General features: G+C 42.2%; 1 protein-coding gene and 1 long non-coding RNA gene across 3 annotated transcripts in view; one reads left to right on the forward strand and one right to left on the reverse strand.

Annotated features, from left to right (window-relative positions):
* The window catches only part of LOC311020139, a 452,545-nt gene that overhangs the window by 385,785 nt on the left and 39,728 nt on the right, over positions 1 to 27,032 (reverse strand). The gene's annotated exons all lie outside the window — the stretch shown is intronic.
* On the forward strand, positions 10,359 to 26,776 carry LOC311020129 (transmembrane 4 L6 family member 1). Of its 2 annotated transcripts, none has more exons than XM_084020004.1 (6): positions 10,359 to 10,387; positions 12,081 to 12,257; positions 21,117 to 21,185; positions 21,748 to 21,902; positions 25,413 to 25,605; positions 26,589 to 26,776. In XM_084020004.1, the coding sequence occupies exons 2-6, from the start codon at positions 12,081 to 12,083 to the stop codon at positions 26,601 to 26,603; spliced, it is 609 nt and encodes a 202-aa protein (XP_083876130.1). In that variant the 5' UTR covers positions 10,359 to 10,387; the 3' UTR covers positions 26,604 to 26,776. The 2 variants fall into 2 exon arrangements, with proteins under 2 accessions (XP_083876130.1, XP_083876131.1); XM_084020005.1 differs by having other exon boundaries at positions 25,413 to 25,471.

A 27,032-nucleotide genomic window follows, 5' to 3' on the forward strand; every position in this document is an offset into this window, starting at 1 on the left:
ACTGGTGAAAAATTTGAGATTTTAAAGGTTTCATACTTGGCCACAAAAAACTGGCTCTCTAGCGCCACCTAACGCGTCTTACGTTGGCCCCCACACACCGTAACTCCAATTGACACAAAATTTGGTACACATGTGCAGGCAAGTGCCCTCTACAAAAAAGCCTCTTGGAGCACCAAAGTCCGCCTAACAAAATTTTCCGCCATTTTGAATTTTGTTAAAAACATGTTTTGGCTAATTTCTCCTAAACCGTAGATCCGATTCTCACCAAATTTGCTGTGCCTCATCAATAAACCAATCTGGGCAAGTGGCATGAAAAGCGTTGAGAAACGTTGTTGCGATCAGAAGTTATTAGCCAATGAACATTAGAGGGGCGGGGCTTTAGAAATCAATACACATAACTCCACAATATTTAACCCAATCATCATGAAACTTGCAGGATATGTTGACATGTGTCCCTGGAACATATTCTGAAAGTTTTATTAAAATTGACCACTCGGGGGCGCTACAGTAAATCAGCCATTTTTCAATTGTAAGCTTTGTATTTTAACGAACTCCTCCTACACCGTTGATCCGATTCCTACCAAACTTTGTGAGCCTGTTCTAGAGGCCTCGACGATTAAAAATCATCAAAAGGTCTTACAGAAGTCCTACGGCAGCGCAATTACAGCGCCCTGAACATGGACGAATTTCATGCTTCGCCACAATACTCTAAACTGTTATAACTTCAGTGTCCATTGTCCGATCATGTTCAAACTGCTCACATTTGATGAGAGTCCCATCTTGAACGCGTCTGCACTAGAATTTTGACTGACAATCAGAGCGCCACCTAATGGCGACATGAAATGTCATGGTTTAACACTTGTATATGGTCCCAGTGTCGTGGAACTTTGCACCCCAGTCGAGCGTGACGACTTCGATCATCTGACACAGTGATGGATGCGACGATTCAGGCAAGCCACGACCAGTGCCTAGGCGGTGGCCGGGGACGACCCGCGCCGTGGCGGTGGCCGGGGACGACAGGCACCAGCCGTGGCGGTGGCCGGTGACGACCCGTGCCGTGGCGGTGGCCGGGGACGCCCGGGGACGACTGGCGACGTGGCGGTGGCCGGGGACGACCCGCCCCGTGGCGGTGGCCAGGCCAGGCGGTCCGACACGTCAGGCGGCCGTAGCACTAACCGAGTTACGTGCCATGCGAGGGCCCGTTATCACTGCTCGCAGTTTTAATTAGGGCCCGAGCGCCGACAACGTCGGGCTGCGAAGCCCTATTGAAATTGAACGGATTATTATTCTTTTTATTATATCGCAAGTTCGACGGCCTTTTTGGGGGCCTTATCATATTCAGAAGTTGAAAAAATTTGGCGTGCACATGGGGAGTGGCGGAAAATTTGATATTTTAAAGGTTTCATAGTTGGCCACAAAAAAGTGTCTCTCTAGCGCCACCTAACGTGATGCGCACGCCTTTTAGGCAACCCTACTCAAACCGTAACTCCGATTGACATGAAATTTGGTACACATATGCAGGCAAGTGTGCTCTACAAAAAACCCTATGGGGGTACTAAAGTCCGCCTGCCGATTTTTTCCGCCATTTTGAATTTTGTGAAAAACACGTTTTTGCTAATTTCTCCTAAACCGTAGATCCGATTCTCACCAAATTTGCTGTGCATCATCATTAGACCAAGTTGGGCAAGTTCCATGAAAAACATTGAAAAACGTCGTTGTGTTCAGAAGTTATTAGCCAATGAACATCAGAGGGGCGGGGCTCTAGAAATCAATACACATAACTCAACAATATTAAACCCAATCGTCACGAAACTTGCAGGATATGTTGACATAACTCCCTGGAACATATCCTGAAAGTTTTATTAAAATTGACAACTCGGGGGCGCTACAGTAAATCAGCCATTTTGGGCCATTTTAGGCCATTTTAGCGAATTGTAGGGTTCGTATTTTAACGAACTCCTCCTACACCGTTGATCCGATTCATGCCAAACTCGCTGAGACTGTTCTAGAGGCCTTAACGATGCAAAATCATCGAAAGGTCTTACAAAAGTCAAAGGGCGTGGCCAGGACAGCGTCCTGAACATGGACGAAATTCATTCTTCGACCACAAAAATCTAAACTGTTATAACTTCAATGTACATTGTCTGATATGATTAAAACTTCACATGTTTGTTAAGAGTACCACCCTGAACACATCTGCACTGCAATATTGACTCATATTCAGAGCGCCACCTACTGGCGATAGAAAGTTTTAAATTTTATACTTCAGCGAGCTCTTCCTAGCAGCTTTATCAGATTCATCTCAAACTTGGTCATCATGTACTCAAGTCTTTAATGATGAAGAGTCATCAAAAGGTCTTGCATAAGTCAAAGGGCGTGGCCAGTGCGTGATGTTTTTGCCAGTGTACAGGAAGTCATTGTAACTTCATCATACAATGGCCAATCTGCTCGAAACTTGCAGGATATGTTGACATCTCTCCCTGGAACATATCCTGAAAGTTTTATCATAATTGACCACTCGGGGGCGCTACAGTAAATCAGCCATTTTTCAATTGTAAGCTTTGTATTTTAACGAACTCCTCCTACACCGTTGATCCGATTCCTACCAAACTTTGCGAGCCTGTTCTAGAGGCCTTGACGATTAAAAATCATCAAAAAGTCTTCCAAAAGTCCTACGGGAGCGCAATTACGGCGCCCTGAACATGGACGAATTTCATGCTTCGCCACTAATACTCTAAACTGTTATAACTTCAGTGTCCATCGTCCGATCGGGTTCAAACTTGTCACGTTTGATGAGAGTCCCACCCCGAACACGTCTGCACTGCAATATTGACTCACAATCAGAGCGCCACCTATTGGCGACATAAAATGTCATATTTTTACACCCGTATAAGGTCCCAGTGTCGTGGAACTTTGCACCCCAGTCTAGCAGGACAACTTCAATCGTCTGATACGGTGATCGACTCGAAGATTCAGGCAAGGGACGACCAGTGGTGTGGCGATGGCCGGGGACAACCCGCGCCGTAATGGTGGCCGGGGACGACCCGCGCCGTGGCGGTGGCCGGGGACGACAGACGCCAGCCGTGGCGGTGGCCGGGGACGACACGCGCCGTGGCGGTGGCCGGGAACGACCGGGGACGACTGGCAACGTGGCGGTGGCCAGGGACGACCCGCCCCGTGGCGGTGGCCAGGCCAGGCGGTCCGACACGTCAGGCGGCCGTAGCACTAACCGAGTTACGTGCCATGCGAGGGCCCGTTATCACTGCTCGCAGTTTTAATTATTATTATTATTATTACTATATAATCTTCATTCAGATGAGAGCTGAAACAGTCCTTACCGATAAAACTATTATTAAGCAATGATCATTTTCTGGTCTTTCTACCTTAAACCCTGGAAAACTCATGTTGACTGTATTTGTGAACTATTATAGAGGAATAACTGACAGCAGCGCTCTGCAGTGTTTTGGTGCTCATACACGACTTAGGCCATTACTACAGTTTCTACTACCGTTACTTCGCTACCATGCCACCAATGCAATTAGCTACCAAGATGACTAATACTTGACTGTAAAGTTTACTTTGAATAATGGAAGCTAACTTTGTTATCAACCTCACAGCAGAAGCAAAATGGAGCCCGATGGTGTAAGGTCGCCTCTCAAGGTGCCGCTCTGCCACTTGTGTTCGTCAGATCCACCCGTCACTCCTCCACAGTCCAAATATGGTCACTACCTTCCCTTGTTGCAAAAAAGCTGAACTCGTGCTTTAAAACTGGACTCAACAAAGCCTTGGGTGCTGAGAGCTGCACAAGGTTCAGCGGTGTGATCACTTCCAACACTTTCCATGCGCTGCTTCTTTGCGATGAGAGCAAGTCGGATCTTGAGATTGACCCTGTTGCCAAAAGCACTGCCTCTGGTCATCCCTGCCAAGACACTGGAACAATTTATAGAGGTACAATGATGACAGCCTATAAAATAAATAATAATAATTACAGAGCTGGGAGAGGAAGGAATATTCAAAGAAAAAAGTCCCAAGATTGAAGAGGTAAATATAAAAGAAAATCTGATATTCTCTGAGATTAAAGAGGCTAATTTATAAGAAAATAATCAAGAATTTGTGGCATTATATAGTAATTCATTTATGAGAAGAAGAAAAAAATGCCCAGACTTTACTTTTTTCCCCTCATAAATGTACTTGATGATCTTGCCATTTTTACTGTTAAATTTGCTATTTTAATCTCAGAGAAGAGTGTTTTCCTTATAGATTTGTATTTAAAAATGTTTTTTTTGCCTACAATGAACCTTTTACTACCTTACTGAAAATTGTTTGATCATGCAATAAATGGATGTCATTCCAGCGGATTTTCAGACAGCTACCGTGAAGCCTCTCCTTAAAAAACCCACCCTAGACGCTGCTGACATCCAAAGCTACAGACCTGTATCTCTTCTTTCATTCCTCTCTAAAACCTTGGAACGTGCCGCCTACAACCAACTGTCATCCTATCTCTCGCTGAACAACCTCCTAGACCCTAATCAATCAGGATTCAGGACTGCTCACTCCACTGAGACGGCCCTCCTCACAGTGACCGAGTCCCTGCGAGACGCCAGAGCCTCATCCCACTCCTCCGTTCTCGTTCTCCTCGACCTATCTGCTACATTCGACACAGTCAACCACCAAATCCTCCTCTCCACTCTGGCTGAACTTGGCATAACTGACTCTGCTCTCGCCTGGTTCACATCATACCTGACAAATCGCACCTTTCAGGTCACATGGAATGGCTCTATGTCCAAACCCTGTTCTCTGGACACGGGTGTCCCTCAAGGCTCAGTATTAGGACCGCTTCTGTTCTCACTATACACCAGATCACTAGGTTCTGTTATCACATCGCATGGATTCTCCTACCATTGCTACGCAGATGACACCCAGCTGTTCCTCTCTTTTCCCCCGTCCTCTGACACCCACATTGCAACTCGCATCTCGGACTGTCTGGCTGACATCTCTGTCTGGACAACTGCACATCACCTCAAGCTTAACCTGAATAAAACCGAACTCCTCTTCATCCCAGGGAAAGACTGCCCTCGCATGGACCTGTCGGTCACTGTCGAGGGCATCACAGTATTGCCGTCGTCAACTGCGAGGAACCTGGGTGTAATCCTCGATGACCAACTATCCTGCACCCCCAACATCGCTGCTGTGGCCCGATCCTGCAGATTTGCCCTCTACAACATCCGCAGGATTCGGACCTTCCTCACAAAGGATGCAACCCAACTCTTGGTCCAAGCACTGGTCATCTCCCGCCTTGACTACTGCAACTCTCTCCTGGCCGGACTCCCGGCCTCTGCGATTAAGCCATTGCAGCGTATCCAGAATGCTGCAGCACGCCTTATCTTCAATCTACCCAAATTCTCCCATGTGACCCCCCTCCTCCGTGACCTCCACTGGCTCCCTGTTGCAGCACGCATCCAATTCAAGACGATGACACTGGTCTTCAGGGCCATCAATGGAACGGCACCCATCTACCTTCAAACACTGGTCAAACCTCATGCCCCGAAGCGAGCACTTCGCTCCTCTACTTCAGCTGGCCGGCTGGTACCACCTTCGCTGAAATCAAACAAATGTCGCTCAGCAAAGTCCAGACTCTTCTCTGTTCTGGCGCCTCAGTGGTGGAACGAACTCCCGACTAATGTCAGGACAGCTGAGTCATTTGCCATTTTCCGAAAAAGGCTCAAGACTCACCTGTTCAGACTTCACCTCGACTAGCATGACCCACTAACCCCCCCCCCCCCAAAAAAAAAAAAAAAAAGAATAATACCCTTACCTATAGCACTCTGATCGTAGCACTGTTGCTCTTGAAGTACTAGTTTACTCAGATGAGGACCTAACACTTGTTCTATTTTTAGCTCTTACTTTATCGGCAATGATTCATTGTGGTTTCCTTGTTTCCTTCTTTTGACAAATGTACTTATTGTAAGTCGCTTTGGACAAAAGCATCTGCTAAATGACCTAAATGTAAATGTAAATGCATTGTGTCTTTAATAACATTTAGTGATGTTTCCACGTCTCCATGTTTTCAGCTGTACTGATGCTACATTTCAAGCACTAATTAATTTTCTTGAATTTCGTCTGTCATTCAACATTGAAGCTGTCAAATTGACCAAAGTAATCAAGAACGTGATTGCGTTTGTTGCAGGAATTGACCGTTTACAGCAGCTAAAGCAACCTGCAGAACTCCAAAGTACCCCTAGTACCCCCAATCTAATCTTAAGACTTTATTCGAGACCGATTGTCAGTGTGTGAACTCACCGTGTGTGTGTGTGTGTGTGTGTGTGTGTGTGTGTGTGTGTGTGTGTGTGTGTGTGTGTGTGTGTGTGTGTGTGTGTGTGTGTGTGTGTGTGTGTGTGTGTGTGTGTGTGTGTGTGTGTGGTTTCTTTACTGATTTATTTGACGTGAATCCACTTCTTATTCACCTCAAATCCACCTTGTAAATGAAACAGAAAGTATGACAAAACGAACACCGTTACCTTAATATAAAGGAAATAACATGTAAAACAAGGTTTAACAACGTAAAATAACTAACATACCTCGTTGGCTACATGCCTCAGAGGAAATAGTTCTTGATCGCTTCAATTATTACAAAGTTAAAGTCCATCATGAGCAGCGCCACACTTTACGAGAGCACTTAATTGCTTGTTCACGCTGCCTGCTGCAAACCTTAATGTGGGATTTTTGTTGATCTTTGATGACAACACATTCTTCATCTGGGATGTTTTCCATCACTTTCTCACTATTTGAAACAAACTTCTCAGATAGAAAGTCTCAGATTGCCAGTGCAGCACAGTTCTCTTGATTCCTTTTCAGTTTGAACACTTGTGAGGCCACCATCAACAGAAGTTTCTTTGAATGAAATGTGGTGGAATATTCTCTCGACATCACACATAACTGCGATGGAACCCTTTTGGAAACGGCATAGGACACCCACCAGTGTGTTCGTCAAATCAGGACCAGATGGTCATTGAGGGATGTATCTTTGAACTTGGCTGAACAATCAAATACTGCACATATTTTCCTTGATTTCTGTGGATGATAGACTCCATGATGTGGAATATTCCAAGCTATATTGTGTCGATTTTTTCCTCAGGGACCTTCTCTGAATCCCCACATGAGATGATATTGTCAATAAAGTCCACAAAGTCTTTGTATTAAATTTGATCAGTCTTCTTGCAAGACAGTTCAGTCAATGAATTGCACGTCTTGTTGTTGGGTAATTTCGGTCTTTCCTCTTTGAATGGTCATTTCAAAGTGACCACTGTCTTTTTGTGTGACGGATTCTCTCATCTTTGCCAGAAACTTTAGATCTTCTTGAGACATTGGGTCCTCTTCTCCAGCTCTTTCTGAGAAGTCTGACTTAAGAACTCTTATGATGTCCGAGGGAGTGATTTCTTTCACTGTGGTTCGAATGACATAGTGAACTTCAGTTTTATAATTGAGAGAAGGCTCAATATCTGGGCTGTGATGGAATAGTCTATTTTGCTTAGGAAGGTTCCTAATTGAAGAAGTAACCCAGAAGTAAACAAGTGGCCGCCATGATAAGAGCTGTTTAATTATCTAAATGCAAAGGAAAGGATCTCCAATGATCCTTTCAGAGCTCCTTTAGCATAGGCCACAATTCTTTGCGAGAGCAACATTTAAAGTGACGCACACCTTGGTCTTCATGAAAACAAACAATATGCTTATTTGCATATTGAACAATTACTTTCATGTAGTCATTGGAATTCCGTTAATAAAAGTGTGTGGACACCAATAACATCATTCAGCAGATCCTCAGATAAAGCCACTGTCGATTGTGATAATGGCTGCTTTGCAGATTTGACTTGCGTTCTCCATTTGTCATAAATATAGTTGAACCTTTGTTGGAGCCCTTTAATTTGCCATCTTCCATTTCTTTACCCTTTGCTGTCAGGGTTCTTTCTCTTCGACTTTGTCTTGGATGCTGCACTTCTTGCTCAGTTTCAGCACCATCAGCTTCTTCTTCACTATCCCTAAGTAAACTGCCTTAACTTATTTTCCTAAATGACACTTATATATTATTAAGTTATATTATTAATCTCTTTAAAGAAAACGTATTCACTCTTTAAACTTAACACCTTAACTGTACATGTACATTGTGCATTTCAAGTCACTTTGATGAGCAGCTGAGTGAAATGTTCACTATACACACACAACAGCAGCTCTCATCCTTCGTGCTTCCGTAATTGGCAGCTCGTTAACGATCTGCGTCGGCTAATCCTTTGATGTTGCCGTCTATGGACAGTTCGAGTTTTCACTGTAAATCCTCCGAAGCATATGCAGACACAAGTGGTTTTCTTTACTGATTTATTTGACGTGAAACCACTTCTTATTCACCTCAAATCCATGTGAAAACTAAACAGAAAGTATGACAAAACGAACACTTATCTTAATATAAAGGACACAAATAACGTAAAACAAGGTTTAACAACGTAAATAATAACTAACATACCTCGTTGGCTGCATGCCTCTCAGCGGAAATAGTTCTTGATCTCTTCAATTATTACAAAGTTAAAGTCCATCACACTTTATGAGAATTTGTATATAATTTAGTGAGAGAATAAGCAAGATAAATAACTAACCATCCAGTAAGTGTGTGCTAACCGTCCAGTCAGTGTGTGAACTAGCCATTCAGTCAGTGTGTGAACTAACCATCCTGTCAGTGCACCAGTCTTGCTGCTTCATGGTGTGTTCAGACCAAATCCCTCCTTGTTCCCAAGAACTTCAGGTTGATCTGTTCCCGGGAGGACAGTTACTTTGTTTCTACTTAGGCTGAACATACAGCCCCCGATAGACACACTGAACGGCTGTTTGTTTGGTCCTGATACACCTGCATGTCCCTGTTTCAACACGTTTAACATCATCTTGTATCTCGAGGTGTTCTGTATCAGGTAAGTAATGAACACGGTGGCGTTGTGGACTCCTAAGAAGGACACAGTCCAGCCCTAATCCAGGATCATAGATCTGGTTCTGTGTGTACAGGAGATGAACTATATCCAGTCTCTCTATATCCAAGCTCAGCTTGTTGGGCTAATTACTGTTATGGATTTACTATGTTGTAATTATTATGTTGGTCTTTTCTGTCTATCCTGGCAGGGGCCTTGGACAGAGGATGTCGTTTATTGTACGGATTGTGAAGCCACGGGGCAGATTTCAGATATTGGTCTATAAATCAATTTCATAAATATGAATTCCATTGAAATTTCAGTGTTTTCTAGGAAAACAACCCCTGAACATTAGAAGTTCGACAGACTAGATTTCCTGTTATTTTTAAATTAAAAAAATAATTTGTATTTTAATTAATATTCTATTAAATTATTCCAATATTATATTGCTCTTCATTTTTAACAAAAAGGCTACGCAGCTCTGCTGACAGTAGACTTGTCCATGTTTGCAACTTGTCATACGCTGCTAAATCTGCCTCTTTTATTCACATTTTATCTGAATATAATCCAGCAGGAGATTTTCATCATTACTCTGTGGTCTCTGTGGTTTCCTGTGGTCATGTGACCCTGAAGGATCCTCATGTTGACATGTGTCCTCGTGGAGCAAAGGCGTTGTGGTTTATCAAATGTTCAGCTCTCACGCCACAATGTGTTTGAATCTGTTTGTTCATCAGTCATTGTAAAGGTCTCTCCTTAGTTTCCTGTTTTCTGTGATTCAGGACAGGAGGTGGTGTTTTTCGGTCCTGATCCAAGTTCTAGATTATCTGCTGATACTTAGTCTGAAACGTTATATTTAATCGCTAGATATCTGACACATTGATCACAGGACATAAACATCTAATAAATCTGATACAATTTATTTTTCAGGACCTACTTGATCCAGATACAGATGGTCTCAGTCCACTTCCATCCAAACTGCATGACCACTTCAAATAAATACTGAAAAGCAACCAGTTTAGTGTAGTATTACTGGTGAGTCTGTCCAACAGAGTGACTCAGATGAGCTAAAAAAAGACGACTGAACTGAAACAGAAAAGATGAAGTGGACTCAGAGTCACATCTGGATCTAAATTTAAACTTCTCTGTGTGATGACTATCTGCTGACCTCTGACCTCCTTCTCACTGGTGAACTCTGATGCCTTCTACATGAACACAGAAGCACCGTGACTCTCTACTGTCGTCTCTGTTTGCTTAATGTTGATTGTTAATATTGTTCCTGGAGACAAATGATCCAGATCATCAGGACCGTGACCAGGATGCTTCTCGTTTCCATATATGGCTGTGGGCGTGTCTCCTGTGGCTGTTATAAATGTGTTTGTTCCTCAGAATGACTCTGAATTGGACCGTCATCTGTTTAGCAGCCGCAGCAATTGTTCAGGGTGAGTTGGATTAATTATGACATTATCACATGAATCATGTGAAACGATTATTATCAGGAGCAGTTGACGACCAATATATTCATATTTATATAATGATATCTATTAGTTAGTCTATTAGTTTTACTGTCTTTCTATCATGTTTAATCAGGTTAAACTCTCAATACAATTCAGATTTATTTTTAAAGAGTAAAACTGGAATGTTTTGTCAATGACTATTAATCTGCAACAATTAATTTATTAATTTATATTCTTAATAATTAATTAAACAAAAAGGAGACCTGCTTATATAAAACATATCAACAGTTTAATCCACTAAAATCTACAGGAATCCTTTAAGAAGATGGATCCATGGATTTAATTACTTTGTAATTATTGTCTACATTTATATAAATCTAAATTAAAATAGGGTTCTCGTGTTGTCGGATAATGAATAAATAAGCAGCTGTTTGTCATCAACAGAATAACCCAAAACATAAAGGAGTGCATCTCTATTCAAATGTTTTAGTTGCCGAAACTGAACCAAACTTTAACGGTCAGATTAAAACATGTTCATATCCAGAATGTTTTTGAAAGTGAGTATAAGCTTGTTTGTTTGATGTTTATGTCTGAGGAGCTGTTAATCAATAGAGGATTGTTTTATTATATGTTATATAATGTATTAATGTTAAATATAAAGGACCAACTATAGAACCCTGTGGAGCGCCATGTGCCGCTGTGTTATTATTCACCTGATCTAGGGCACTTCACTCCACCGCTACATTTTGTAATCTTCCTTTTGAGAGTGGAAATGTGATCACTTTGCTTTGTGTCACCAGCTTTATCATACTTTATTTGCCAAAAAAAAAAAAGATTTATAAGCTTTTAACAAAGCTGAGACTATAATTCCCCCGGCAGTCTAGACCTAAAGCAGCATAACTAAGAGCACAGTGGGGAACAGTGTCTGCCTCCCGAACCAGAACCAGGAGATAGTTCCACAAAAGAGGAGCTTGATGACTGAAAGCTCTGGACCCTGTTCTAATTTTGGAGACTTTAGGAACTACAAGTAACCCTTTATTCTGTGAGCGTAGTGCTCTAGCAGGACAGTAGGGTTTAATGAGCTCTTTAAGATATGATGGTGCCTGACCATTAAGAGCCTTGTAAGTGAGGAGAAGGATTTTAAATTCTGTATTGGATTTTACTGGCAGCCAGTACAGAGAAGCTAATACAGGAGAAATGTGATCCCTTCTTCTAGTTTTAGTCAGAACACGAGCTGCAGCATTCCGGACCAGCTGGAGAGATTTAGAGATTTATTAGAACAGCCTGATAATAAGGAATTACAATAGTCCAGCCTTGAGGTAACAAATGCATGGACAAGTTTTTCTGCATCAGATAACTCCAAGGTTTCTTACAGTAGTATTTGAGGGGATGGCAATCCCATCAATAGTACTGATCTTCGTCAGCACTTCTGTTGTTTATCATAGAGGAGACATTCAAATGACTTCAGTCCGTCCATTCAATGCTTACAACGCCGCTAATGCTCAACTGAAGAACCAATACAAATGAGTCAGAACTGGAATAGATAAGAATTTCATTATTGCAACTATTCATGATAAGTATTGATCAGCACATTGATGATTGATGACTGATCCAAGAGGTTTTGTAAGGATTTGTGGAGATGAAGATAAGGATAAGCATTTTGCTAACCCTCTGACAGATGTGTGTGTCCAGGTGTCTGTGGTGTGTGGCCGTCTCTCTGGTTCCCATGGCGATCATCTGCATGCTGTCCAACCTCCTGTTGCTGCTTCCTGAACTGAAGATCCACTACCTGTTGGAGGGTCATGTGACCAGAGAGGCCACCTGGGCCACGGGGGTGTGGGGGTCTGGCTTCCTGGTCAGTGTGTGTGTGTGTTTGACTCATGTATGACACAGTTGAGTGTATTTTAGTTTGTTTATTGTAGTGTTTAGTCACATGTTCTAGTTTATTTTCATCCTCTGTTTGTCCAGATTTAAATTGAATGTTACTGCTGAAGTCATCTGACTCACAGTAAGTAGACTGCGTGCATTATGGTGTGAGTATTAGTGTGACTGTGTGTGTGTTAGTGTATATCACACAGAACTATTCTCTCCTTCTGTTATCTGCTTGTTGCCATTTTTTATCAACATTCTTGGAGCAACAGCCATCACGCTGAAAACATCTGGCTGAAAACTGTGGCAGTGGCGATCTGTTGGTGTGATGACGTCCATCCCAGTGAGCTCTGCCAGAGATCATATTCACCTCATGGAAACATCCTGTTTGACTTTTTTTATCACATGGTCGACATCAGTCTTTGAACGTATTATGTGGTGTTTCCTTTTACAAGGATTTAACCACTTTAAGTCCACGCCTCGCCTCCACACATTGTCGGTAGGTGGCTTGTGCGGCGGTGTGCAAAGTCTCTTATGGCCCATTAACATCTTTGTTTCCTGGCAGTAATTTTACAGCTCTGATCGCTGGTGACCTGACTGGTCACCACAGTGTGATGTCGCTTCCAAAAGTCGATTCTGTTCCAACTTTTCACTGCAGGCCTCTGTATTTAATTTTAGCAGCCCCTGTCACCGCCACAGATTAAACATACTCAAACACATTCAAACTGATCGGGAGGACTGGAGTTTTGATTTCAAGGCACATGCCCTGAGTAATGAACAGAATCAAGAATTGTTCTTTTATGAAGCAGCATTCAAATGTCATCAATGAATACATTTCAAATGTTCAAATGATACATGCTTCTAGTGGCCTCTCTGGCGGTAGATGGAACTGCAGGCGAGCCTCTGGGACTCATCTCCCTCACACAACAGTGTCGACTGTCTCTCATCTGCGTGATGCCTTCAAATGCTCCACACTGAAAGGAAACTGTTTCAGGTCTGGGTATATGAGATCAAATGTGCACTTCAATGTGCACCTCCCCTTCAGCATCTCAGCAGGTGACAGTCCTGTTGTTGAATGTGGAGTGATGCGATAACTGAACAAAACTCTGTTCGGTTTTGTCTCCAAGGTGTCACCAGTGGTTTTTTTCATGAGCGATTTGAAAGTCTGCACAGCTCTTTCAGCTAACCTGTTGGATGAGGGGTGATACGGTGCTGATGTGACATGTGTGATACCATTTTGTTTGTTCACTCATAAAACATGTTTCATTATCCGACACAATCATCTCAGGAATACCATGGGTACTAAAACTATTCCTCAAACAGTTTACTGTGCTTTCTAATGTAGCTGACGGTACAGGATACACCTCCAGCCACTTTGAATGTGCATCCACAATCACTAAAAACATTTTACCCATAAAAGGACCAGCATAATCGATGTGTAGTCATCCATGGTTTCTCAGGCTACTCCCATGGATGGACACATGCAGGTGTTTTTCCTTTGTTCTTGATATGTGGTGCATGACTTTACCTTGGCCTCAATGTCAGTGTCCATGTGAGGCCAGCACATGTAACTTCTTGCCAGGCCTTTCATGCGGATCATTCCAGGATGTGACTGATGTAGTTAGGTGCTCGTCCCCTCTCCGGTATCACAATGCGGGCACCCCACAGCACACATCCGTCCTGTACACTCAGTTCATGTTGTCTCTGTTTGTAAGGTATGAAGTCTGTGTCAGAGTCATTTGACCATCCTCTCATAACATACTCACGTACCCTTGAGAGTATGGGATCCTTAGTTGTCAACTTCTGCATGTGCTCTGACGTCATTAATGAACCTTACTCCTGGTCCAGCATTAACAACTGCTCCTCTGGTGCTGGACAACTGGGTTCTTCGGGTAATGGCAGGCATCAGCTTTACTATTGTCTTTTCCTGCTCTGAACACCATGACATACTCATATGCTCTTAACAGTACCGCCCACCTCATGATGCGCTGAGATCTGTGGTACAGCTTTCATCTCATGAAATAAACTTATCAATGGCTTATCTGTGCAAATCACAAATTTTCGTTCATACAGATATTTCTGAAAATCCCGTACTCCAAAAATCACAGCTAATCCTTCTTTATCCAGCTGCCAGTAATTCTTTTCAGCAGCAGCAAGTGTTCGTGATGCAAAGCCTATAGGCTTCTCCTCACCATCTGGCATACGATGAGCGAGTACAGCTCCCACTCCATAAGGGGAAGCATCACAGGAGAGTATCAGTTCTTTTCTTTCATCATAATGCACCAACACCTTGCTGGATTGTAACAGCTCTTTTGACTGTTTGAAAACGGTTTCTTGCTCTGGCCCCCAGGACCACTGTTTTTCTGGGCAGTTTGTGCAGCGGTGCCGGTAGTGTGGACAGATTGGGTAAGAACTTATTGTAAAAGTTCAGCAGCCCCAAATAAGCTTTGAGTTCAGTCACTGAGGTTGGTGCTGGAGCATCCTGCACTGCTTTCACTTTTGCTGGGACTGGATACAGCCCCATCTTGTCGACTCCATGTCCTAGAAAGGTCAATTCTTCCTCCATGAACTGGCATTTGCTCCTTTTTAAGCGTAGTCCCGCATAATTCAGTCATTGCAGTACCTTGTCTAAAGTCTGAAGGTGATCGTTGTCATCCTTTCCAGTCAGAATGATGTCATCTAGGTAAACTGCTACATTATTTAGTCCCTGCAGTACACCCTCTATTGTACGCTGGAAAATGGCTGGAGTGGAACTCACACCAAAAGGTAACCTTGTATATCTAAACAGCCCCTTATGTGTATTTACTGTGACATATTTTCTTGACTCTTCATCTAGCACAATCTGTTGGTAGGCATGACTCATATCTAACTTTGAGAATTTTTCTCCTCTCGATAAACTAGCAAGCATTTCCTCCATTTTTGGAATGGGGTACTGTTCATTTACATTTACATTTAGCAGATGCTTTTGTCCAAAGCGACTTACAATAAGTACATTTGTTGAAAGAAAGGAACCACAACATATCATTGCCGATAAAGTAAGAGGGAAAAATAGAAACAAGTGTTAGGTCCTCGTCAGAGTAAAGTAGTAGCTGTTCAGCAAACATACCTTAAGTACAACAGTGCTGTGATCAAAGTGCTCTAGGTATGAACATAGTTGCAGAGGCCGGGAGTCCAGCCAGGAGAGAGTTGCAGAGTTTCGTGGCACAGCGCAGGGCGGCGCAGGGCGGCGCAGGGTGGCGGAGCCGGCGTAATGCAAGTTTCGACCCGCGCAGCCTTGCGCACGGTCAGTTTGGCAGTTTGGTGGATCGCCTGCGCCAAGATGGGTGTGGCAGCGCAGCAGGGGGAGGCGTCACAGATTCAGCTTGGCGTAGCGGAAGTTTCGTGGCAAAAAGCCTCGCCGAGACTTCGCCGAAAGCCCGCCAGCTCCAACCTGGTCTACTCTCGGCGCAAGGCACAAGGCGCAAATAAAGTCCATTCATTCAAGGCGAATCACAGCTGGCGGAGTGGAAGTTTGGCTGACGGCGCGCAGTGCGCATACGTCACCGAGACCTCACAGGCAGGTTTCCACAGTTCCAGGCACATTTAAATGCAATAAATAATCACAACAAACACTATTTAATGCAACTAATTGAATCAACACAACACATTAAATTTGTCCCGGAGCCTTTGACAATCACCACTGCTTACCACTTTGTCATGCCTTTGTATTCCACTTAAACCTTTGCTGCTCCTAATAATGGCACTTTGTGTCCGCCATATGTTCTCAGTTTAATACTCCAGCTAGCTAGCTTGGGTGTCTTTGTGTCACTACACAATTTGTGAAATGCCCTCCTTGACATGATTGTATATTCACAGCCAGAGTCATCATAGGTTACATTTTCCCCATTTACTGTTAGCTCTTTTCTTATAGACTCTTCTTTAGGAATGACTATTTCTTCGTTCATGTTATACATGGTCAAGTTAGCTTTCATGTGATATACAGTGAAAACGTCCTCTTCACAATCATCACTATCACTCCCTTCCTCTTTTATGAAGTGTGCTCTCTTTTCATAAGTTCCTCTCTCCCCTTTACCATCTTTAGTCTTTTCTTTTCCAGCAGCTTTCATCCTGCATGCTCTTTTTATGTGTCCCACTTTTCCACAGTTCAGTCAGACAACTCACGTTTAGAATGTTTATTGTAGCAACAGAACATAGTTTGAGTTTGGCGTCTAGGCTCTGGCATCATCACTCCACATATGCGATTACATAGAGATGATGGGAAGTGATGATGACTAAATATCTTAACCCCCGGAGCCTGCAGATGGATGCTGGGGAGGTGGAGGGTTAGCAGCAAGCAGACAGCAATACTCACGTAGCAGCGGGGGCACTGACAGCCGAAAGGGGGAGATGGGAAGTGTCTTAGCTTAAATAGACCGCCAAATAGGGAGGATGTGAAGGAAGAATATTATTGGAGTATGAGGTATGTCACATGAGTATGACTGAGCAGCTTGCATTGTCAGCCTGAACTAGCTTGCAGGCTTCGCTCCATTTATGACATTTTCCACCAGGAAACCTGCAGTCCTTAGCCCAATGGTTGTCTCCAACACAACTGTGACACTTCTTCGTGTACGGCTGAGGCTTTGTGGCGAGCGATCTCGCTGTTCGGCAGTTTGGGATCGGGAACGTACTGCAGTCGGGGTGAGAGAGAAATCCGACCGGCACCGCTGCATTTACACCGATAATGTTTCATCATTCGTGGCCGTAATAAACACTATTACTGCTTTGTACATGTTGTGGAAGTCCCGGACACACCGGGAAACTAAACGGCGTCCTGTCTGAGATCATAAGCGGAGGGAATGTTCCCATTCATTGTCTATGTAAGAAGCCGTGCAATGCCGGAGCGGCGAGTTTCTAGAGACAGCGCCGCAAGCTCTCGATAATCTTTTAAACTGACCGTTGTCGATCTAAAATAAAGCATTGACTTAACACATGGATAGGTAGGCTATTTGAAATTATTCATGAAGGCCTACACATCAAAAAGAAATTGCATTGGCACCAAAATAGCCTCACAATGAGGCCTAAATTACATACATTACAAAGGAAGATGATTGACAGGCGCTCTCCTTCATACAATCACGTGCACACTACATGGCTGCACCTGATTGGACGATCGCTTTCACAGCTGTCCTGTCTGCTCCCGGATTTCAAACCGACCAACATGGCGGCTTGTTTGAAAACGTTCTCTTATTTTACAACAATAGTTCCCCGAAACGTGTTTCTGAAAACATTTTAAGCGAGAAAAACAATCTATGCAGTTGCTGAATCTATCTTGATTTTACATTGACAACATTCAGTTTAAAAGATTTTCGAGAGCTTGCTGGAGGCAGTGGCGCACCGTCTGTCCACACTCGCCGTGAGTCGAATGCATTGCAGGGCATACCGTAAATCCTTTAATATAGAACTCAGCCAAAATCTTCGCGACGCAAACCTGACTGAATGAATGGGAAGGGTGGAAATAACGCTGCCTGTCGACACTTACCCCGGCCAATGTGACTGGCCGGTAATAGAATACAGGCCAGTATTAGAGGATTTACGGTATATATATATATTTTTTAAATAGATAAAATAACAATTAAAAAAAAAATTCTCCCCTTAACACCCGCGGGCCGGATGTGACGTACAGTCGGGCCGGGTCCGGCCCCCGGGCCGTAACCCTGGCATCCCTGCTTTAAATCAAATCAAATCAAATCAAACTTTATTTATATGGCACTTTTCATACTTTAGCACAAAGTGCCTCACATAAAATAAAAGCGAACAAAACAAAAACGAAACAAGATATGAACAACAAAGAACACCATGAAACCCAAGCCTCCCACCCCCACAAATATACACACAGAGATACACAGAGACATACACACTCACGCACACACATAGCCATATGCACAGACATACACACCCACACACACACTTTAAAACACTTCCATTAGTTTGTTGTTTCTTTTTCTTGGGACTGGAAGTTGAATGGTCTTCTTTCTCTGCCTGTTGATCCTCCATTGTGAGTCAGCAGTAATGAAATGTACCTGGTCAAACACTTTAGACTACAGGGAGCCTGACTCAGCAGTTAGACAATACCGATTTCCCATAACAAGTAAACGCAGCATACTTCTGTGAGTAGCTCCACCTGCAGACCAACCGCTGCTGACTGACGGAAAAAGATCAAACTCATTTAGAGTTTAGCGGGAATGTGGCCACAGACACGGAGATCCTATTTCTGGACAAAGCAGCAAGTACAAGCACTGTCATTAGTGGTCACATGATCAACCACCATTGTTTAACTCACTCTTTGATAGATAGGAACTTAAAAGACAATTACATAGATGACAATGTTACGGACTGCCACTTTAAAATGAATGCAAAGCTTTGCTGCAAATGCAGAAATGTTAAATGACACGCCTGAAAAATTATAAAGGCCATAGGTGTTGAACAGCATTGCCAAAAGCTGAAATGTAAAACTGGTAGAGCTGTCTAAAGAGGCAAAGAGCTGCAAGCGTTGCTGGAAAATCTGGAAATTAAACTTCTATACTATCAAAGTATTGTAGCATGTGGGGTGCTGTTTGTAAAATGGCTGAAGTTGAAATGAACAGCCACATTTTTCAACAAAAAGTGGTGTGACATTTCATTACCACATTTTTACCACATTTACAGCAATATGTGTTAACTTAAAAATATAATGTCAAAATGAAATCTAAATGTGCTTGGCAAATTGACACTGCCGGTCAGTGCAAGTACCATAATAAAAGCTTGGATGGTCAGAATGTGTTTATAGCATCAAATAACAAATTGAAAAATGAACACTTGAACATACATCAGGGGCTAAGTACTACCTCAAATGACAGAAACCATGTTTGAGGAAATTTTATTTGATTTGATGTCCCATCTGCTAACATCAAGATTAGTTAGGAGTGAAGTCAGGATAGCAGCAGCAGTGAGAATCGGTCTCTGTGAGTAGTGAGCAGCAGGAGTTGTAGTTGTAGTAGTAGCAGAAGTACTAAAGCAGTACTACTTTTAAGCAGTTATAAAAAATAGTAGTAGTAGTAGTAGTAGTAGTAGTAGTAGCAGCAGCAGGAGTAGTAGTAGTCCTAGTACTAGAAGTAGTATTAGTATCTGTCTTATTTTAAGATTGATAGGACACATGAGTTTAAATCAAGCGTGTAGCTGAAAGTATGCAGAAGCAGCAGCATTTGTAAGTGGGGTGAGTTGAAGAAGATTTCATATTTTCTCCATTGAGTTTTATTCCAAATAATAATAATATAAGTAGAAAAACAAGAAAACATTAAAAAACAAAACAACAACATCAATAACAAAACACAAATAGACAAGACAAATAGCACACTTCCAGTCCCTTCATTTAATAGTCTGACACTAGAAATTGTATTTTTTCACATCTGTTTTTTGAGTCTTGAGGCTAACAGCTTTCCTGCGTTTTCCCCACTTTCATAATCATTTCATTTGGCTCTCTTTAGTTTATATTCAATTTTTTATTTCATTTTTCATTTTTAGTTTGCACAGTTCTGGCCATGTTTCATTCTTGTATTCGTTTGACAGTAAATTTTGTAACAGTTTAATTTTTGTTAACAATTTGCTTTCCTCTTGCTGCTGCACCTTCTTCTTGAAGCTACCGATCTTAATTAGCTCCCCTCTGAGGCAACATTTTAATGCTTCCCATATCATTGGCAAATCATTTATGGAGTTTTTGTTAATGTCCATAAATGTGTGAATGTATTCACTTATTTGTTTCTTAATTTCTGGATCTCTGAACAGAGAATCGTTGACCTTCCACTTGTTTAAAACTCACTGGTGCGGATTGTAATTCAAGATCAATCTGAATAGGACTATGATCAGATATCACTGTGGGATGTATTAAGCTTTGTGTCACATGTTTAACAATATCCTGAGAAATTAGGAACAAATCAATTCTTGAAAAGGTTTGATGCCTGTGGGAGTAAAAAGTATAGTCTCTTACATCACTGTGTAGTGTTCTCCAAATATCAATAAGCCCAACAGCATTCATTAACTTGAATAACGTAAATACAGATTTTTTCGGTTGGTTTATATTCCCGCTCTTGTCGACCTGTGGATTTAATGTTAAATTTAGATCTCCCCCCAATATAATTGTTGAGTCACAAAAGTCTACTAATTTACTCTCAATTGAGCTGAAGAAACCTGGACAGTCTTCATTAGGTGCATATATATTTACTAGAGTAAAGTTGCTTGATTCCACAGAAACATTCATCAGAATATATCTCCTGGAAGGATCACTTAATACCTTATTAACTGTAAGGTTTAATTTCTTATTAAATAAAACAGCAACACCAGCTCTCTTTGAAGATTGTCCAACACCAAGTACCTCACCTACCCATTCTCTTTTTAGATGAGCAAGTTTCTCCGTTCTTACATGTGTTTCTTGAAAAAACGATATCTGGGGAGAATCTTTTTAAATGCTTTAATACTTTACCACGTTTAAACTGACTATTTGCACCGTTCACATTCCAGGATAGAATTCTTAATTTTGTGCTATTCATTGAGTTACATTGTTAAAACAATGTGAAAAAGTTAATATGTTAAAAATAAGAAGTAGAAATGAGCAAAGTCATAGCACCCATGTCCTTTAAGGGCTGAAAGTTTTGATAGTTGAATGGTTTCTGCAGCTGAAAAATTACAAAAAACATGAATAAATATAAATTGAAGATTAAGAATAAAGATCAGGATTTGCTGAATCAGCATTCCAAATAATAATAATACTAATACTAAAAATAATATATGCATATGAATATACAACTAATCACTGCCGTTTGTCTGATTTCAGGTTCTTCTTGGAGCTCGGTCATTTGTGCAGAGCAGCAAAACCAGGGGATGTTGTGGTTTCAGACGTCAGGTGATCTGTGAATCTATAAATATTTTCTGCTATTATTTTTGCCAGGATATATAGGTTATAAAAGGTGACTGTTCAAAGCATTTTCTGAATAATAATATATGAAATAATTCATTTTATTTTAATAGCACACAATAAAATACAAATGAAATCTCATGGTGCTTCAAATAAATATCTCGACTGACACAGATGTTTCTATCTGTCTGTCCAGATGTGGTTGGTGTTACAGATGTTTCTCTCTTTGTGTCCAGATGTTGTGTCTGATGTCACAGATGTTTCTCTCTGTCTGTCTGTCCAGATGTGTTTTGTCTGGTGTTACAGATGTGTCTGTCTGTCTGTCCAGATGGTGTGTCTGGTGTTACAGATGTTTCTATCTGTCTGTCCAGATGTTGCGTCAGATGTTACAGATGTGTCTGTCTGTCTGTCCAGATCTTGTGTCTGATGTTACAGATGTGTCTGTCTGTCTGTCCAGATGTTGTGTCTGGTGTTAAAGATGTGTTCTATGTCTGTCTGTCTGTCCAGATGTTGTGTCTGGTGTTACTCATGTTTCTCTCTGTGTGTCCAGATGTTGTCTCAAGTGGGGTACTCTGGTGTGTGCCTACTGGCTGCTGGTATTTGCTGTTTGGTCAGTGCCACTGGTCTCTCTCAGGGTCCACTCTGTCTATATAACATCACCTCCATTCCATCCTGGGGGGTCCCACTACAACCTCGCCCAGACTGGTGAGACACACAACTCAAAGTAGACCTACCTAGTAGTAGCCTACTCTTAAAAGTGGGAACAGTGTCTGCCTCCCAAACCAGAAACGGAAAATGGTTCCAGAGAAGAGGAGCTTGATGACTGAAAGCTCTGGCACCTGTTCTAATTTGGAGACTTTAGGATCTACAAGTAACCCTTTATTCTCAGAGCGTAGTGCTCTAGGAGGACAGTAGGGTTTAATGAGCTCTCTAAGACATGATGGTGCCTGACCATTAAGAGCCTTGTAAGTGAGGAGAAGGATTTTAAATTCTATTCTGGATTTTACTGGGAGCCAGTGCAGAGAAGCTAATACAAGAGAAATGTGATCCCTTCTTCTAGTTTTAGTCAGGACACGTGCTGCAGCATTCTGGGCCAGCTGGAGAGATTTAAGAGATTTATTAGAACAGCCTGATAATAAGGAATTACAATAGTCCAGCTTTGAGGTAACAAATGCATGGACACCTTTTTTTTCTGCATCTTTTTGAGACAGCATTGGCCTGATTTTAGTAATGTTACGCAGGTGAAAGTACGCTGTCCTTGTAGTTTGTTTAATATGCGAGTCAAAGGACAGGTCCTGATCAACGATAACTCCAAGGTAGACAGCGAGCTTCAGAGGAGTTTAGGCCCAAGTACATTAGCTTCCATTTTATCTGATTTTAACATGGAAATTGCAGGTCATCCAGGTTTGTATTTCATCAACACATACCTGGAGTTTAACTAGCTTGGTCCGAGCACAGAACCTTGTATCATGCACAAACTGAGATCTATTGGATAAATAGGACTTAAACCAGCTTAATGCGGTTCCTTTGATGCCAATTAATTTTTCATGTCTACATATTAGAATCTCATGGTTAATGGTGTTGAACGTAGCAGTAAGATCTAGCAGCACAAGTACAGAAACCAGTCCTTTGTCAAAAGCAATTAGAAGGTCATTTGTGATTTTCACCAGAGCTGTCTCTGTACTATGATGTACTCTAAATCCTGACTTTAAATCTGTCTCTGACTTTAACCATGTATCTGACTGTACATGTACCAGGCTTGGACTGCAATCTGGCAAATCTGGCAAATTCCAGATGGGCCGGCCCAGTAGTGGCCTGGAGGTCCGCCGCAATATTGGGAAAAAAATTGTCGGAAAAAAGAAAATCGGTTGCGGCCAGATTTCCTATGTCTATTGCAGCCAGAGCTTGTCTATTAAAAAAAACTCTCTTACGGGAGGTCCACTTGGAGATGGAATGGCCCATTGTAGGTGCAGTAAGTGCTACAATTGTCGCCCCCTCCTGTGTGGCCCCCTCCTGTGTGGCCCCCTCCTGTGCCCCTGGAGGAGGAGTCCACACAGAAACGTTTTTTTTTTGTGTGTAAACGCAGAAGTCTTGCGCGTTTGGGCCAACCGTCCACACCGATCTGGCGTTTTCGGTGCATGAAAAACGCACTTTTTTGAAACCAGGTCCTGAGAAGAGCTAAGAGAGGGGGGCAATATTCAGAGAAAAAAGGTCACAGATTTGCTACTTTTTTATGTTGCTAACAAACAAACACTAGCTAACTTCCCATGGATGTAGGCATTTATTTTTTGAATTAATCCATCACGTGTGACAACGCCTCATCGTATGAGGCCAAATTGTCATCTTATCGGTGTTTATTGATCGGTGGATAGTAGACGTAGCTTTTACTCATTGCCATAGCAATGGCAAATATCTGGTCAAGCAACATTCCCCATGCTCCACCTCTTCTTCTCCGTTTTTGGTGTATTTTTGTGGCAGAAACAGCGCCACATATAGGCCTGGGATATGTACTACAGCACGCTGAGTCGTTGACAGTGGATTCGTGTGAACGCAGATTTTCTTGAAACAACGCCAAAGAAAAACAGAGAAAAAAAGATAGTTTTGGTACGTGTGGACAGCTCCTCAAGAGGTAGAGTGAATCGTCCTCCGATCGAAGATCAGTGGTTTGAATCCTGACTCCTCCGGTCTGCATGACGAAGTGTCCCTGGGCAAGATACTGAATCCCAAATTGCAAACATCGGCATGTGGATGTGTAGCTCCTGATGCGGCTCCTCCATGTATGAATGCATGTGTGTGAATGGGTAAGTGTGCCTTGAGGAGCTAGTAAGCTAGAAAAGTGTTCAGAGTTCAGGGAGGAATAATCCAATCTAAACAGAAGTAAGCTAGCTAATATTCTAATAGGATACCAAATGCAAAAAGAAATACAAGATACAGGACCCAAAAAGAGAAAAGAGAAAAGGTGGAGCAGATAAGATCAGAGACAAAAGGAAAAGACATTTTGAGGCAGAAGCTGCAAAATGTGTGAAAATGAGGAAGGAGTGGAAGAGTGTGGAAGAGAGTGTCGGGCAGAAGGTTAATGTCAGCTGCAGCAGTGAGACATTAACAGTCCAAATGAAGAGGAGGAAGCACAGTTCGACAGAGCAGGGGTGAAGAGACGAGGCAATAGGTGATACGTGCATGCAGTAGCGATGACGGAGCTGGGTCAGGGGGGATATAGAGGCCGAGGTTGATATGAATTATTATGTGCGTCCCAAATTCCATCCAAAGCAAAGTATAAAAATGTCCTCAAAATGAATTTCTATGCAAGAATGGCAAAAACGTCTGTAACTCAAACCCTGTCTCTGACTGTAACCCTGTCTATGAATGTATGACTAAATGTAACCCTGTCTCTGACTGTATGACTGACTGTAACCCTGTCTCTGACTGTAATCCTGTCTCTGACTGTAACCTTGTCTCTGACTCTTACCCTGTCTCTGACTTTAACCTTTTCTCTGACTGTAACCTTGTCTCTGACTGCAACCCTGTCTCTGACTGTAACCTTGTCTCTGACGGTTATCCTGTCTCTCATTGTAACCTTGTCTCTGACAGTATGACTAACTGTAACCCTACTGACTGTAACCTTGTCTCTGACTGTAATCCTGTCTATGACTGTAACTCTGTCTTTGGCTGTAACCTTGTCTCTGACTGTATGACTGGATGTAACCCTGTCTCTGACTGTAACCCTGTCTATGAATGTATGACTGAATGTAACCCTGTCTCTGACTGTATGACTGACTGTAACCCTGTCTCTGACTGTAATCCTGTCTCTGACTGTAACCTTGTCTCTGACTCTTACCCTGTCTCTGACTTGAACCTTTTCTCTGACTGTAACCTTGTCTCTGACTGTTACCCTGTCTCTGACTGTAACCTTGTCTCTGACTGTTATCCTGTCTCTCATTGTAACCTTGTCTCTGACAGTATGACTGACTGTAACCTTGTCTCTGACTGTAATCCTGTCTATGACTGTAACTCTGTCTTTTACTGTAACCTTGTTTCTGACTGTATGACTGGATGTAACCCTGTCTCTGACTGTGTGGCTGACTGTAACCCTGTTTATGACTGTAACCCCGTCTCTGACTGTTTGTTGGACTATAACCCTGTGGGTGACTGTAACACTGTTTCTCGCTGTAACATGGTCTTTGATTGTAACCCAGCCCTCTGGTTTCTCTGTCTCAGTCATACAGGCTATCTGTACAACAGGACCCTGTGGTCTGGAGTTTGTCTGGAGCCCAAAGGTGTGGTTCAGTGGAACGTTGTCCTGTTCAGTGTGATGGGGGCTGCCAGTGGGCTACAAACTGTCCTCTGTTTAATCAACATCTTCAACTCACTGGTGGGACTGATTCTGGGACAGGGTTTCTGCCGCAACAAGGTGTGTGGTCTGATCTTTGTAGACCAATTTCAGTTCTCCACATAGGAAGTAAAACAAAGACTATGTGAAACCTAGCAGCAACACCAACACAAATGAAGCATGTGATATCCTTCCTATTGTATTATTGTGGCATTAGCAGCACTGCATTAGCACCGCTGTACGTCATTCTGTGATATTTCCCCATTAATCATTTACGAACACTGGTTTCATACTAAGGTGTCGGACATACTTATAAAGGTCACACAGTAACTAAATCATGTTGGTGAGGAGTTTCACGTGCATCCAGTAGTAGAGTGTTGGCTAATGTTAGTAAAAATGCTAAGCCAACCAAGACCGTTATCACAGTTAACAGCCCAGTTATCTCCAACAACAATGTATCAAACGAGCCGATTAATCACGTAAACATGATGATGAAGTTCGGAATGCTTCACTTAGAGATTTGCTGTCTATTAGGGGTTAAATTAGATCAGTTAGACATTGGCTGCAAGCATGCAAATGTTAGCTACTGCTGTGCTTACGTTAGCTAAATGTCTCTTTAGCTTGTATCTCCGCCGTATTCTGTGTGTTCTAGACATGTTGACATCTCCAGCTTTACAGTTCACATTACAAAACTGCAGCAGTGATGTCATGTGTCCATGTCGAGTCTTGAATCTGACTGTTTTGCTGATCTGATGACTGTGTGTAGCTTCATGAGTAACACTCCTTGGGGACATCGTAGGTCTACATCACTCGACTGACCAATGGTGTAACTTGATCAGCCAGTTACTAGCTTTCTTACTTTCTTTCTTTCTTTCTTTCTTTCTTTCTTTCTTTCTTTGCTTACTTACTTACTTACTTACTTACTTACTCAACCTATTAGGGCTGGCCCTCTGCAGTCCAGTCAAAAATGTCCTCATTAAAAAAAAAAGACAATTGAGAAAGTGGGACAGGTTCTAGATGGTATGGATAAAATGTGATGTGATGTGTGTGTCTGTGTGTTACAGGTCAATCCAGTTTGACACCCCATCATGGATCCTGAAACACCAGCTGTGATGTAAAGTCTTCACAATGCACACTTATGAGATTTTAGATTTAAAAAATACCTTGAAGATAAATAATTTTAAAACAACTCTATTTCTTATAATAATAATGATAATAAAAATAATAATTGTTTTTGTTTTTTATGCTGTTATACAGTTTTAGTCTTGTTTATTAAAATGTGTATTAATGTTTTCATCGTTTATTATTTTACCAGCGATAAGAAGAAAACAGATGATTTGTTTTATTCATCTATTAATAACTCCCAGTGTCCAAAGACATGCAGGATGGGGATAGGTTAATTGATGACTCTAAATTGCCCGTAGGTGTGAATGTGAGAGTGAATGGTTGTTTGTCTCTATATGTTGGCCCTGCGATGGACTGGCGTCCTGTCCAGGGTGTACCCTGCC

The sequence above is a fragment of the Eutrigla gurnardus genome, assembly GCF_963514095.1.
Source record: "Eutrigla gurnardus genome assembly, chromosome: 10".
NCBI classification, from domain to species: domain Eukaryota; kingdom Metazoa; phylum Chordata; class Actinopteri; order Perciformes; family Triglidae; genus Eutrigla; species Eutrigla gurnardus.